Source organism: Leptonychotes weddellii, chromosome 5 (genome assembly GCF_054177405.1).
Source record: "Leptonychotes weddellii isolate Sample4059 chromosome 5, ASM5417740v2, whole genome shotgun sequence".
Lineage (NCBI taxonomy): Eukaryota > Metazoa > Chordata > Mammalia > Carnivora > Phocidae > Leptonychotes > Leptonychotes weddellii.
This window is the reverse complement of record NC_138373.1, coordinates 101362019-101376355: the sequence shown is the minus strand read 5'-3', so window position 1 is coordinate 101376355 and position 14337 is coordinate 101362019. Positions and strand designations below refer to the sequence as shown.

General features: G+C 45.4%; 1 protein-coding gene across 3 annotated transcripts; it reads left to right on the top strand.

Moving 5' to 3' along the window:
• The first annotated feature begins 493 nt into the window (after nucleotides 1-493).
• PRKAG1 (protein kinase AMP-activated non-catalytic subunit gamma 1) lies at nucleotides 494-12724 on the top strand. 3 transcript variants are annotated; one of them, XR_014145690.1, is made up of 12 exons: nucleotides 494-640; nucleotides 4166-4214; nucleotides 9539-9648; nucleotides 9849-9930; nucleotides 10032-10090; nucleotides 10211-10256; nucleotides 10359-10413; nucleotides 10684-10810; nucleotides 11125-11290; nucleotides 11448-11511; nucleotides 11747-11893; nucleotides 12034-12724. XR_014145690.1 is itself a non-coding variant. In XM_081821590.1 (12 exons), the coding sequence occupies exons 1-12, from the start codon at nucleotides 632-634 to the stop codon at nucleotides 12136-12138; spliced, it is 993 nt and encodes a 330-aa protein (XP_081677716.1). In that variant the 5' UTR covers nucleotides 494-631; the 3' UTR covers nucleotides 12139-12724. The 3 variants fall into 3 exon arrangements, 2 of the variants coding, with proteins under 2 accessions (XP_081677716.1, XP_081677717.1); XM_081821590.1 differs by having other exon boundaries at nucleotides 11448-11485; XM_081821591.1 differs by having other exon boundaries at nucleotides 580-640; nucleotides 9496-9648; nucleotides 11448-11485.
• The last annotated feature ends 1613 nt before the right edge of the window (nucleotides 12725-14337 follow it).

Sequence of the window (14337 nt, the reverse complement as noted above, 5' to 3'; positions counted from 1 at the left end):
GGGTTGGTTTACACTTGCACATATTCAATTTTCAGTTTTTCCCTTTTACAGTCTTCTCCCCTCACCTCCAGGACCCTCCCCCTTTTTAAAAAATAAATCGCTGACAAGTGTGAATCCCGTGAAGACTTTATTTTGTGTTGTGTGTATCCTGTACAGCAAGGTTGGTCCTTCGTAACAACGGATGAAATGATTCCCTTTTTTAAAGCGCCCTCTCTCCCTCCACCCCCAGCGCTCTGTCCTTGGCATGTTTTGTATCAGCGATCATTCTGAACTGTACATAATTTATGTTGCAAGAGGCAAAGGGCAAGTTTTGGATTTTGCTTCTTCCAAGTTTGTTTTTAAACGACAAATAAAAAAAGAACATTTTAAATACAAGCGGCTCCGTCCAGTCACCCTCGCCGTCCGCGGATCCGGAAGGTCCGAGAGGACCTAGGGGAGGGCGGTTACCGAGGCCAGGCCACGCCGGAAGAGTGAACTCCCCGCCTTCCGCCCTTGGCTTGCGTGTGCCTGACGTAGGCGGAAGTGGTGTCGCGGTACCGGACGTGGGGCGGGGCCTGAGCCCCCCCCGCCCCTCCCCACCGGCTCCCAGAGAGCTTCCTAAAGCGAGCGAACCCAGTCAGCGCCTCTTGAAATGGAGACGGTGAGGAGCACGGGAGGGCGGCGGGGGGCGCTGTGGAGTCCGAGACCCCCGTTAGGGGACAGGGAGGCCTGGGCAGGGACCGGTGCTGCACGAGAAGCCGGGGTCTGTGCTATCCCGTGACCCTGCCCCTCCGCTCCTTCGCTGGGCGCATCTCCTAGGACTGGGCCGCGCGGTGCCTACCTTACGTCCGTGGTACTCTCAGCCCGAGCTGGCAGTGACTCTTTGCTCTCCGTTAGGAACCCGAGCACACCTCGGCGATCTCGGGCCTCCTTTCCTCTGGGCACCTCAAACCTTTAGAGGTTTGCCAGAAAGAGCAGGGTTGTGATCCGGCTTTCCTGGGGAAGGCAGGGGGCTTCCGGGGGACTCCCGCTTGCGGGTAGCACCTGGCCCCCGGTTGTCTGAGTGTGAGCCCTGCAAGCGCTGGCAGGAGGGAGATCAGAAAGACTTTTATGCTGCTTCGAGGTGTCTGGCGAAGTCACATTGCCTTAATAAGACTAAAAAGTGGGCGCTCCCTGAAGGAGGGACTCTTTCAGTGTTAGAGGCCGCTGTGTCCCTGGACAAGTTTAGGTTATGCCCTGCTCTGCGATTCTAAGCAGGCGTGTTGGCATAGATCATTCTTGGCTAGCAGGCACTGACCAATTGTGGCAGGTGCCTGTCATCCTCCCAGAGATGTTGCAGGTAGCCTGCTACATGTTTGGATCCACCGTCACTCTCAGGAGCGTTTTCTAGCATCTCGAACCAAATATCCTCTGTCGGGAAGAGTAACTCTTCCGTGTCTTGGTTTTTATCATCTGTTACTGGCAGGTTCATCTTTCTTTGGGTCAGTCCCATGCCCATAGTAATTCCTTTACCACACCCTTTCTCTGCCTGCAGAGAGGTCCTGTCCCTCAAGTTATAAAGGAGAAAACAGAGCGAAGTGGTAAAGTGATTTGCAGTTGGGCACCCGGGCAAGGGTATCAGCTCTTACAGATTAAGAGAATTTTGAACAAGAATAAAAGGTCTGGGGCGCCTGGCTGGCTCAGTCAGGAGAGCATGTGACATGGACAGGGAGACCAATTTAGAGAATATTGCTGAAGTGAACGGTAAAAGCCTAAGTTAAAACTGTGAAAGTGGAAAGGAGAGAAATGGATTTGAGACATTTCTAACATACCAGCTTAGTTGATAGATGTTAAGGACATGTTTAGGTCATGCCCTGCCCTGCGATTCCAAGCAGACATATTGGCATAGCTCATTCTTGGAGGAATCAATACTACAGTCCTAGACACCTATAGGAGAGCAATGCAAAAAAACAGAGATGGGAGCCCCAGTAAGAATAATAGGATGAAAGGACAGATGCTGTTTTGTACTGAAGCGTTTGAGGAGTCTTTGTGACATCTGTAGTTATCCAGCAAACAATTAGAAATGTGGATCAGGGGGGTGGGGGGGGCACCTGGGTGGCACAGTCAGTAAAGCCTCCAACTCTTGATTTCAACTCAGATCATGATCTCAGGGTCGTAAGATCAAGCCCCACGTCAGGCTCTGCACTCAGTGCCAAGTCTGCTTGAATATTTCTCTCCCTCTCCCTCTGCCCCTTCCCCCAGCGTGTGCGTGCTCTCTCTCTAAAATAAATAAATAAATCTTTTTAAAAAATGTGGATCAGGAGTTCAAAAGAAACTGTGAGTCCATGTGTCAGATCTAGCCGGTGTCTCTATAATAATACTTTGTACTCCTGTATTACAGTGGTACTTTCTCAGGTTTCCTATGTTATTAAAAGCAAAGAGAAGTGGACATAATTATCCTCCTGTGTGGAGAAACAGGCAGAAAGGTAAAGTCATATTCAATAAGGCCTGACTCTGTTGTGTAGGTTTCTGTATCTCTAGCTGTACCTTACTTTTCTCTCTGTAACTTAATCTTAGGTCTCTCTGTTCACGGGAGTGTGCATCATTATCATTATCAATTTGAGAGTTAAAAAAACAAAACAATTGAGATTTATGTGCAGAACCCCATGCTAGATGGTATGGGTGATACAAAGAAATGTAAAATAGTTCTAGGCTTCCAGGAATTTAAAACCTGTTTGGATGGATAATAAACAAAAAAACTGTAGCACAGTGCAGTATGTAAGTATTATATGATGGGTATAATAAACAGCTACACAAGTAGCTGTTTCTGTGTCTTTGTATAGATCTTTGTGAGACTGCGTTATCATGTGTGTATCTTTACCACTGAACAGCCCTCTCTCCCACTTATAAGTGATGAGGCTGTTGTTCCAATAGCCTTGCCAAAATGCCAGGCCAAGCTGATAGTCTAATGCAGCCCAGAGAGAAGAGAGGGAGATTATTCCCCTTCCCTCCTGCCCGCACCTTGACCCATTAGGGGAGGGAAATTTAGATCTGTCCTGCCAACTTGACCCTGTTTACCACCAACCTACCAGGTTCAAGCCAAGGCCTTTAATTTCATGTTACTACAGTAGCTATGTAGGTGAAGTACGCCTTTAAGTTAGTTTTGGTATGTTACCCAGAATAAATGGAGCCAAAACTGTTGATTCCAGTGGATTAAAATTAGCATGACCCCTCCTGGGTTCCTAGATAACAAGGAAATTTCCAAATATTCCCACTTGAGGGAGCCCAGAGATGGTTCTGAAGGTTTCTCTATATTCAAAGCACTCTAATGTCAGACTGTCATGGTCAAAGAAGCTTGGAAAACCAGCATCCTCTGGGCTGTAGGAGCCTTTGACTCACAAGGTGCTAAGAGGAGTCAGGTCCCCAGTTTCAAAACACTTGTTGTCCTCATCCACCCCTCAGTCAGTCAAGCTTTAGCTCTCTGTGACAGTCAGCTGCCGGGATCCTCCCTAGATGTGATCCTGTCTCTCTCTCTCTCTCTTTTTTTTTTAGCGCCTGCGCAGGAAGGGTAGGGAGTGAGGGAGAGCGAGAATCTTAAGCAGGTTCTATGCCCAGCATAGAGCCCGATGTGGGGCTTGATTTCACGACCCTGAGATCATGACATGAGCTGAAATCAAGAGTTGGACGGTTAACCCACTGAGCCACCAGGCACCCCTGATGTGGTCCTCTCTTAATGGTAAAGGGGCATGTCTATGATTCTAGTGTCTACAACTAGGCTTAGGTATTTGGGGGGAAAGCAGTATTGTCTCTCTGGCTTCCTTGTTTTTATAAAGTAGATCTGTGAGAACCTTGTGGATTCTCAGATTTTCTGGTCTCAGCTTTTAAGTCTGTTTCATTAGGCATTGTGGTATATAAGGGCATAGGCTTTGGAACCATACAGATATGTGTTCAAACTCCTGTTCTACCTCAGCCATGTGACCTTGGGCATGCTGTTTAATATTTCCTGAACCTCAGTTTTCTGATCTGTGAAAATGAGGCCAATAATAGTATTTACCTCAGGGTTGTTATGATTAAACGAGATAATATTTTAAGAGGGCCTTATGGTACTTTAAATGAGATCATTAGTTCACCAGCCTTTCTCATCATGCTCGGCCAGAATGGATGGAGCCTAGGATAGGCTGAATCTTTGTTCCTCTTTTCTCTCCAGGTCACTTCTTCAGATAGCTCCCCAGCTCTGGAAAATGAGCATCCTCAAGGTAAGTTTACTGAAGAAAGGAAACCGCTGCGAAAGCAATAGCCCAATCCTAACTTGTCCTCAGCGATGCTTTTGAATCTCTCTCAGGATGCCCCCTGGGAAAAATCAAAACTGGGCCAGATAATGTGCCAAACCATAATGAATCAGGATTAGTAATTTGGCAGGATCACCCAGGAATAAATCTTGGGCAGGGTGGGAATGACTAATATTTTCAATTATCAAACCACTGAAATTTTTGAGGGAAAACTTCCATAGGCAACTCTGGGCTGGCTAACCATGTATCAGTGGTGCCTGGTATTTTCTGATTAGCCCAGAAACAATGCCACTAGGATTTTATCATCCAGTGAGCTCCCTAAAGCCACTGAGTGTACACAAGAAATTATAGAAAGGCCTTGAAAGCCCTTAAAACTAGTCTAGAAATAGAGGCACTAAACCCTAAAATCCAGGGCAGAGGAGAAGGTATTCTAGCACCTGCCCAAATAACTGGTTAGAATGGAATGGTCCAACCCTAGACTATCTAGAAAGAAGCAGAACTTACAGGCACCTCCCTTAGAGGATTTTATCCAGGAACATTCCTAGGTCTTCCCAGGACATGTTTATGACATTAGGAGTACATGCTTTCTCAGAGAATTGAAATATGGGCTGGGATCGTAGGACGTATTATTAAGGGTCTATGAGTTCTCCACGAGAATTTTTAAATGTTCTGTTTTCATTTTGTTGGTATCCTAAAAAGTTAATATAGTCATATTTGAATTATCTGGGTGATATCTTCATAATTGAGTACTGCCACATGATATCAGTGCCTATTTTATGTTTCTGAGTACATTTGCAGTAGCACCAAGGCAAGAGTCAAAAACTCAAATTGTGAACCAAGCAGTGCTATAGGCCGCATATGACTATGACAACCTATTAGATCCCATCATGTCTAAAAGGAGGCAGCAACTGTCCAGGTCTTGTCAATTGTCACTGTTCAGAAATTCAAGCCTAGTGTGGTCAGATCTGATTTTGAAAAAAATGGAGAATTTGGGTTTTTATGTCAATCTCCACATTTTTACAGTTGGGGAACTGATTTAAATTATTTTTAAAATACTGAGAAAGCCAAATCAAATATGTTTATAATTCTGTGGCCTAAAATGATGGTATTTAACTCTCAGTGGAACATGTCTTAAACTAGCATCAAAAGGCATGTTCTTGGGAACTCCTTAGCCCAGCCACCTCGGGCAAGGCAGGGGAGTTCCCAGGTGGGGGACACTTGGGACACTGGAGTCCCACAGAGGCCAGCAGCATGGGGCCACAAGAGGTTTCCTTTGAAAAACAATAGTGGGCTTCAGTTAAAGATGGTGGATGGAGTACATGCATCTACTTTTGTTCCTTCACAAAAACCTACTAAAGCCACCATAAAAGAATTTTTTTCAAAAGGTACAAACCCACCAGAATAGGGAGAATAAGAGAGGAGACAATAGTATTTGGAAATTGGAAAACAGATGCAAGAGTGGTAAATCATTTAGCAGACCTGAGAAAACTGAATTACAGACTAGCAGCAGGGAAGGCCAAGAGAAGCACTGGAGATCTAAGAAGCAGTTAGATTCAGAGACTCCCTACTCCACTGAGTGCAGCTAGGAAACTCCTCCTCCCAACTCTGGCAAAGACTGGAGGTCTGGGGAGGGGTTCAGGCCCAGTTGAGGGCTGAAATACTATACTAAACACGGGAGCATGAAGCGAACTGCACTGGATGCTGAGATCCCAGTCCTTTCCCTAATCTAATTTCCAGAATGCTGACAGAAAAGACTTCACCCTCCAAGCACAAGACTGAATAAATAATCTTCTCCAGAATTCCCTTGAAGGGAAAGCCCTAAAAATATGAGTATTGAATGTTCCCCATCTAAACGGCTCACAGTCAACAAGACTTAACGTGTACACTTGAGCTGCCAATCAACTTTAAAGACTGCACTCTGGGGCGCCTGGGTGGCTCAGTGGGTTAAGCATCTGCCTCCAGCTCAGGTCATGATCTCAGGGTCCTGGGATCCAGCCACTGGACCCCCTGCTCAGCAGGAAGCCTGTTTCTCTCTCTCCCTCTGACCCTCTCCTCTCCCCCTCCCTGCTTGTGCTCTCTGCTGTCTCTTGTGCTCTGTCTCTCAAATAAATAAATAAAATCTTAAAAAAAAGACCACACTCTTAGAATATGGTTTGAATGCTCCTTTAAACCAAGGATAACCAGACATCTAAAGAAAGCATCTAAAATAGGGGCGCCTAGGTGGCTCAGATGGTTAAGCATCTGCCTTCGGCTCGGGTCATGATCCCAGGGTCCTGGGATCGAGCCCCATATCTGGCTCCTGGCTCAGCGGAGAGCCTGCTTCTCCCTCTGCCTCTCCCCCTGCTCATGCTCTCTCTCTATCTCTGTGTCTCAAATGAATAAATAAAATCTTTAAAAAAAAAAAAAAAGAAGAAAGCCTCTAAAATAAAAAGTGATCCAAACTGCTCCCCCCCCCACCCGAAGAAACAAGCAGGGGAAAGAAGCAACAGAAAGAAGAAATCAATGCATAGAAAAGAAAACTTTAAAAATTAACATTAATATAACTCAGATAAAGAACCTATTTCCACCATGCAACAAATAGAGGATGTCATGTTTTTTTAAAAGGAATTTTCAGAAAAGAAAGAGGAGCTCTTGGACATTAAAAATATAATAGCAAAAATTTTAAACTAAGGAGGTTTGGAAAATTAAGCTGGGGAAGACTCCAAAAAAGTAGAATTAAAAAAGAAGTGTGGTGCCTGAATGGCTCAGTTGGTTAAGCGTCCGACTCTTGATTTCGGCTCAGGTCATGATCTCAGGGTTGTGAGATCGAGCCCCACGTTGGGCTCTGCGCTGGGCTTAGAGTCTGCTTAAGATTCTCTCTCTCCCTCTCTCTCTGTCCCTCCTGCCCCCTCAAAAAAAAAAAGTGGGGTGCCTGATTGACTCAGTTGGTGGAGTGTGTGGCTCTTGATCTTAGGGGCTGTGATTTCAAGTCCCATGTTGGGTGTAGAGATTACTAAAAAATAAAATCTTTTTTAAAAGCCCCAAAAATCAAAGAAGTGAGAAAAAGAAAAAGAAGCGTAAACTAGGAGAGATAAGATATTTTATTTAACAACAGTAACAACAAAAACAACTCACCAAACAAAACAAGAACAACCTTAAAGGGTCAGTCTAGGAAGTCTGATATCTAAATAATAGGAATTACAGAAAGAGAAAAAGGACAACACAGAGGGAAGGAAACGATCAAGGAAATAATTGAAGAACATTTCCTGGAACTGAAGGGCATTAGTTTTCATATTGAAAAGACTCACTGAGTATTCAGCACAGTGGATGAAACAGACCCACCCAAAGCACAATCATCATGAGATTTCAAAACACTGGAAACAAAGAGAAGATCCTGAGTTTCCAGAGAGGAAAACAAACAAACAAACAAACAAAAACAAGTTACATAAAAAGAATCAGAATTGCCTTGGACTCTCAACACACCAGAAACTAGAAGGCAGTGGGGGCAGTGCCTTCAACATTCTTCAGGAAAAATAAATCCAAACCTAGAATTCTATATCCAGCCTAATTATACATCAAAGATGAGGGTAAAATAAAGATACCTGCAGGCTGCAAGGTCTCAAAAAATTTACCTCCCATGCACCCTTACTCAGGAAGCTACAGGAAGATGTATACCACCAAAACAAGGAAGAAAGAAAAAAAAAGATGAAAACATAGAGTACAGGACACAGGAGTGCCAATACAGGAGAGACATGAAAGGGGGCCCCTGGATGGCGACGAAGGAAGATCTCAGGAGGACAGCTGTGCACACCAGCAAACCAGCACAGATTTGAGCAGGTCAGAAGACTCCTGAGAGAATTCTTTGGGTGGTTTACATTGATAGACTATCTAGTGCTTCTGAATATCTTGAAAGGAGATCTAAACAACTGGTAAAGAGTTTGGGGTTGAATTAGTTATGAATACTTGAATTAGTTATAAAAAACAAAAAGACAAGACAGTTATTAACTCCAGGGAAAACAAAGTTGTGAAAGAAAGAAAAAAAAAAGCCAGGAGTGTACCATTGGGCTTAGCTCCGAATAAGGAATATTCAGTCAAAATTATTTAAATACTAATGTAACCAACATTATAGTTTAACTTCTGGAAGAATGGGGAGATGGGAAGTGCATGTTTGTGTTGGGGTCCTGGTAGGAGGGAGAACTAAAAATTCTCATATTCCTTGGATAATAATAGATAATGCCCCAAAATGGAAAAATAAACCCAGCAATATAAGGTTGTTATTTGCAGCCCTAGTAATAAGTGCCAAAATAATCAGCTAAAAGAGGTCTCATCTCTGAGGAGGGATAAGACAGGGCAGTAGGTGCCAGGGACTGCAGTTTTTCTTAACAAAATCTCCAAAACTGTTTGGCTTTTTAAACAGTGTACCTGTATAACGGGTAAGAAATTAAACACTAAAAACAACTGGCATAGGATTTAAGATCATGAACTTTGGACTCAGGTCTGTGTTTAAGTCTTGCCACTTACTAATGGTGTGACCTTGAGCAGTTTATTTATCTGCTTCCCACCTGTTTTCTCATCTGAAAAATGAGGACAGTATTTGCTTTACAGATTTGTTGTAAGGATTAAATGATGTGATATTTTTAAAGTACACATAGCGTAGTACATAGCACATTCAGATGATTATTTTCTGGGTTGCTTCTCCAGTTTAGAGCAAGTAATTAAAGTCAGAGGAGTGGACAGGTAAACACAGCCAGGGTCTCCTATTTGTCTAGAGTAGGTGGGATGATTTCTGATTCAGAGGGTCATCCCAAGATGGACTCTCAGGGCGTTTGGGGCCAGGTTAATTAAGCACTGGGCTCCAACTGAGTGTTGATCTGAAATAGCCCAACTTCTCATCTGCAGATCTTAGAAGAATTTTAAGTTTACTTGAATTTTAAGAAGCTTAATTACATCTTAATTGAGAAAAGAGAACAAGTGAAAATGTGCTTAAATATATGAAAGGGGAAATTTAAGTTAAAGAGGAGAAAAAACTTTTAGACTAGAAGAGGTCAATGAAAGATATTAATAGATTTTCTGTTTTAGTAGCCATCTTTTGCCTGAGGAGCCTGTAGAGTCCTACCTGGATTTGGGGGTTGTATGAAATAGTTTCTAAGGGGTTTATCTAGTTTTTCTGGGAACAATAGGAACAAAACAGAAAAGGGGCCTTATAAAAAAGCAGGCTCTAAATATTTGAACAACTACACTTTTATTTTCTGCCTCTTTTGATTGTGAGTCGTTGCATGGAAGGAAGCTTCTAACTATCCCACCCTATGCAGAGACCCCAGAATCCAACAATAGTGTGTATACTTCCTTCATGAAGTCTCATCGCTGCTATGACCTGATTCCCACAAGCTCCAAATTGGTTGTATTTGATACTTCCCTGCAGGTGGGTGAAATCCTCTTCTCCCATCCCCCTTCCTAGGAGCCTCTGGTTCAAAAACTCTCATCCTATCTCATCCCAAGGGTAATATCCTTGTCCTTATATGGGTTTAGTCTCATGTTTTCCCTAACATACCCAACCCCTGTTCTTTTAAAGTCTTGCATCCTGTGAATTTTCCTTTGTGATGATTTCTCTTTTGGCTACAGGTGAAGAAAGCTTTCTTTGCTTTGGTGACTAATGGTGTACGAGCTGCCCCTTTGTGGGATAGTAAGAAGCAAAGTTTTGTAGGTAGGCAAAAGTTTCTGGTACACAATATTATTGGCATCTTGTGCTGGGCAGGGAGAGAAACTTTGAGTAGTGCTGAGGGATCTTGTCTTGGCTTCTTCTAGGCATGCTAACCATCACCGATTTCATCAATATCCTGCATCGATACTATAAATCAGCCTTGGTAAGACACCGAAGCCCAATGACCCAAGTCCCTCATTCCTAGTTCCTTTCTTCCAAGCAAACTGCAAGGGGTTAATGAAGCAGAGAGATCAAATCTCAAGTCCTGTGCTTCTGTTTCCAGGTACAGATCTATGAGCTGGAAGAACACAAGATAGAAACTTGGAGAGGTATGTAGAGAACTGGGGGTTGTAAAAGGAAAAAGGGATGGAGAGTTTCCTTGGAAATGGTTTTCCATACCGGTATTTTGTGAACCTCCCTTTTCCCTTCAGAGGTGTACCTACAGGATTCCTTCAAACCACTCGTCTGCATTTCTCCTAATGCCAGGTGAGTTCCAGCTACCCATTTGTCCAGAAGGGGAAGAGCCTTGCCACCAGGGTAGCTAAAGCCCTAGATACCCAAAGATCCAGGGGCAGAAGAGAAACAATACTCTCCTCCCAAACACACACACATTCACACACTCTATAGGTCGGTTTGAACACTGCTCCCCTCTCCCAATCATCAGTTTTCCCTGTTTATAAATACACTCTTAGAAGCTATTTACTCAGCTCAAGCTCAGCACTGTGGGACTTATCATTATCCCCCACCTTCCCACAGCTTGTTCGATGCTGTCTCTTCATTAATTCGAAACAAGATCCACAGACTGCCAGTTATTGACCCGGAATCAGGCAACACTTTGTACATCCTCACCCACAAGCGCATCCTCAAGTTCCTCAAATTGTTTGTAAGTGTCCTCAGCCTGGTTTTTACTTTTCTTTTTTTTTTTTTTTTTAAGAGAGACAGAGAGCAGGGGAGGTGTGGGGGCAGATGAAGAGGGAGAAAGAGAATCTTAAGCAGGCTCCACACCCAGCACAGAGCCTGACACGGGGCTCGATCTCATGGCCCTGAGATCGTGACCTGAGCTGAAATCAAGAGTCAGAAACTTAACTGACTGAGCCACTGGGTGCCCCTGGTTTTTACTTCTTATATACTGGGTTGGAGGGGTATCCAAGGGTGGTGTGGGGTTCTTGAAGATGAAGCTGATGGTTCTCTCCTCAGATCACTGAGTTCCCCAAGCCAGAGTTCATGTCTAAGTCTCTGGAAGAGCTACAGATTGGCACCTATGCCAACATTGCTATGGTCCGCACCACCACGCCTGTCTATGTGGCTCTGGGCATCTTTGTTCAACACCGAGTCTCAGCACTGCCAGTAGTAGATGAGAAAGGTGAGAGAGTACGCAGAACGAGAGGGAAGGCTCCAGGGAAGCCGGGGGGGTTCTGGGAAAATCTGCTGTCCCTCAGCTCAGCCCGGAGGGTGATGCTATAGGCAGGGGGAGCCTTGGATGCCAGATCCTCCTTGCTGATCTGCCTCTGTCCCCCTAGGGCGTGTGGTGGACATCTACTCCAAGTTTGATGTTATCGTGAGTGATTGCGGAGGGGCTGGGAGGTAGGGAAAGGGGCGGGGCGTTGAATGTGGAGAGGGAGAAGAAGAGAGTCTCTTCTGGGACCTAAGGGTTTTAGAAGCTTCTAAGCTTTCAAATCCAATTTGAAAAGGAATGAGTTGGGTGTGGCTGGTGGGCAAGGCTAACAACTGCCCTGAATCCCTCTGGCGGTTGGGTGGCCTCAGGGTTTGGGGGCTGGCTTCCTTGCTTCCCTGCAAGCACCTTCCTCTCTCTCCCCAGAATCTGGCAGCAGAAAAGACCTACAACAACCTAGATGTGTCTGTGACCAAAGCCCTACAACATCGATCCCATTACTTTGAGGGTGTCCTCAAGTGCTACCTGCACGAGACTCTGGAGACCATCATCAACAGGCTGGTGGAAGCAGAGGTAGGGAGGCCACTGACTCAGAAGGAGCTGAGGGGAGCAGCTTTGAGTGTGGGGTTTGGCAAGGTGGGTAGGGGTTGAAGGGCTCATCCTAACTGAGGCCATCACTAAACATCCCTTTTCTCCCTTGTTGCTCTGTGCAGGTTCACCGGCTTGTTGTGGTGGATGAGAATGATGTGGTCAAGGGGATTGTATCACTGTCTGACATCCTGCAGGCCCTGGTGCTCACAGGAGGAGAGAAGCCCTGAGCTGGGGAAGGGGTCAGGCAGCACCAGGGGATATGCCCCACTCACTGCCTGCCCAAAGTTCTAGGAACCACAGGTGAAACCTTGAGAGAATTGTGACTCTCTTCCCTGCTCGGGAGCTGGGGAGGGTGCGGGGGGAGGAAGGAGAATGGATTTTTAGCTGTCCTTATCCTCATGCATACAGCCTAGCCCATCCTAGCCCCAGCCTCTTAGATGTAGCCTCCTTTCTGAGTGAATGATGGGCTGTGTGCCCCTCAGGCTAATTCTGATCTCTGAGAGATCCCCAGACCTCACCCAGCCTTTGCCTGTCTCCCTGCCCCTGACTCCACCCTAAGATAATAGCACAACAAAACTCTTCCTAAGATATTTTTATTCATCCTGTTTCATGCTATATGGAGGAGGCTGAGTCCATTTAGTGACATTTCTTCCCATAATGGGAGTGGGGAGGATTGTGGGGAGGAGGGCCTTTGGGTTCCTGTGCTATGTGCATATGAAGGGAGATGGGGGTTAGGTGGAGGAGGAGGGCAGAGTGATTAGCTGAGGTTATTGCTTTTCATGGCAAACCTAATTAAAATGACAGGAACCTCTTCATGGTGTTGCTTGATTGTTTGATTCTTGTAGTTGATAGACACTACTGCTCCAACCAGCCTACCTCACATGGCCTCTTCAACTCATTACTCACAACAACAGGAATAACGGCACACACACATACACACACATACATATGTAAAACTGTGTCAGGTACCATGCTCGGTGCTTTACATCTATTCGTTCACTTAAGCCTCAGAACAACAGTAGATAGGATTCCAATTTTACAGATTAAAAAAACAAAAACAAAAACTGAGGCAGAGAGGCTAAGTAACCGGCCCAACGCCACACAGCTGGTAAAATGTAGAGCTAGGATTTGTACCCAAACAGTTTGGCCCCAGAGCTCCTGCTCTTTACCACTACACTAGACTTACTGGCTTTCCAACTCTCCATTCATAACTGTTTCCCACCCTATTCCCAGCAGTTCTCCTTATTACCTCGCTTTCTCCTCTGCCTGAATCATAGCTGGGACCCCAGGAAAATCTCCTAACAGCGTTAGGTTTCCAGAGAATAGAGAGACTGAGGCTCTCCTGGAGGCAGAGAGACATGCCACCATCATCAACTTTTCTTAGTCAGGGAAGGTTGGACTCTGTGTTTGAATTTTGCTGAGCTGGCACTGTCTTTGAACCTACAAAATGCCTTACCATTCTTCCAAGGTGAGAATGAGCTGGGGGGTCGGGGAGCAGACTCTACCTGTGCTGAAACCATGTGAGCCAAAACAGTCAGCACCAAATACCATAAGGACTGCTAGACAGTTGGGCCTGAGCCAAATTTTGGGTACCATCTCACCACTGACTTGCAGGTTTGATACCATTTCCTATCCAAGACCAGAAGCAATCTCAGAGTACCTCCTAGCCCCTACCTAACCTCTCCCTACCTACGAATTCTGAGGAACCCTGCCATACCATACCGGTTCCTCCAAAGTAGGCTTCCTCATGGCTCATGGGGAAAAGTGTCAAGGCAGCTGCCAGGGCTGCCCTCCTGGCTTTGGAGAAAGCCCCTGCTTCTGCATTCACCTCTTCACAGCTCACAGCACATTCCCAGACTTGGGGGAGGGAGGCTTCCAAGTTATTAGAATTAGGGTATGTTTATGTCTGTGGGGGTGAGTGCATGGTGGAAAGGACAGATGTCGTCTTATGTCACATTCCATCATGGAGGGTTTGTCTAGGGAGGAGGCAAGGGCTTTAAAAAGCCCTGGGACTCTGGGGGGACCTGGGTAGAAGGAAGCACCTTCAAGCAAAGAGCCACCAGAGTGCAGCTGGTAGGTGTGTAAAGTGGGCGAGGGGAGTGTTGTCAAATGGTGGGAATAGGGGCTGTTTGGGTTATCTCTAAAGGTTCATATTAGGGAGCAGGGGGCCTGGGTTTGTTTGCTTTGGTTCTCATGAAGTCAGTCTCTGCCCCCACAACAACCCTCCTGGCCCCATCCTCTTAAAAGGAAGGGTCTGTACCCGAAGGGCTGCATGATCTTCTGCCTCTCCCATTCTCCCCTAAAACCCAACCCATCAGTCTCAAAATCTGAGGATGGAGCAGAAAGAAAGACAAGGGACAAAATTAAAGAGCCTCATAGCCTATTCTTACCGATTCCTCTCAAAAGAGGCAAATGATCCCTTCTTC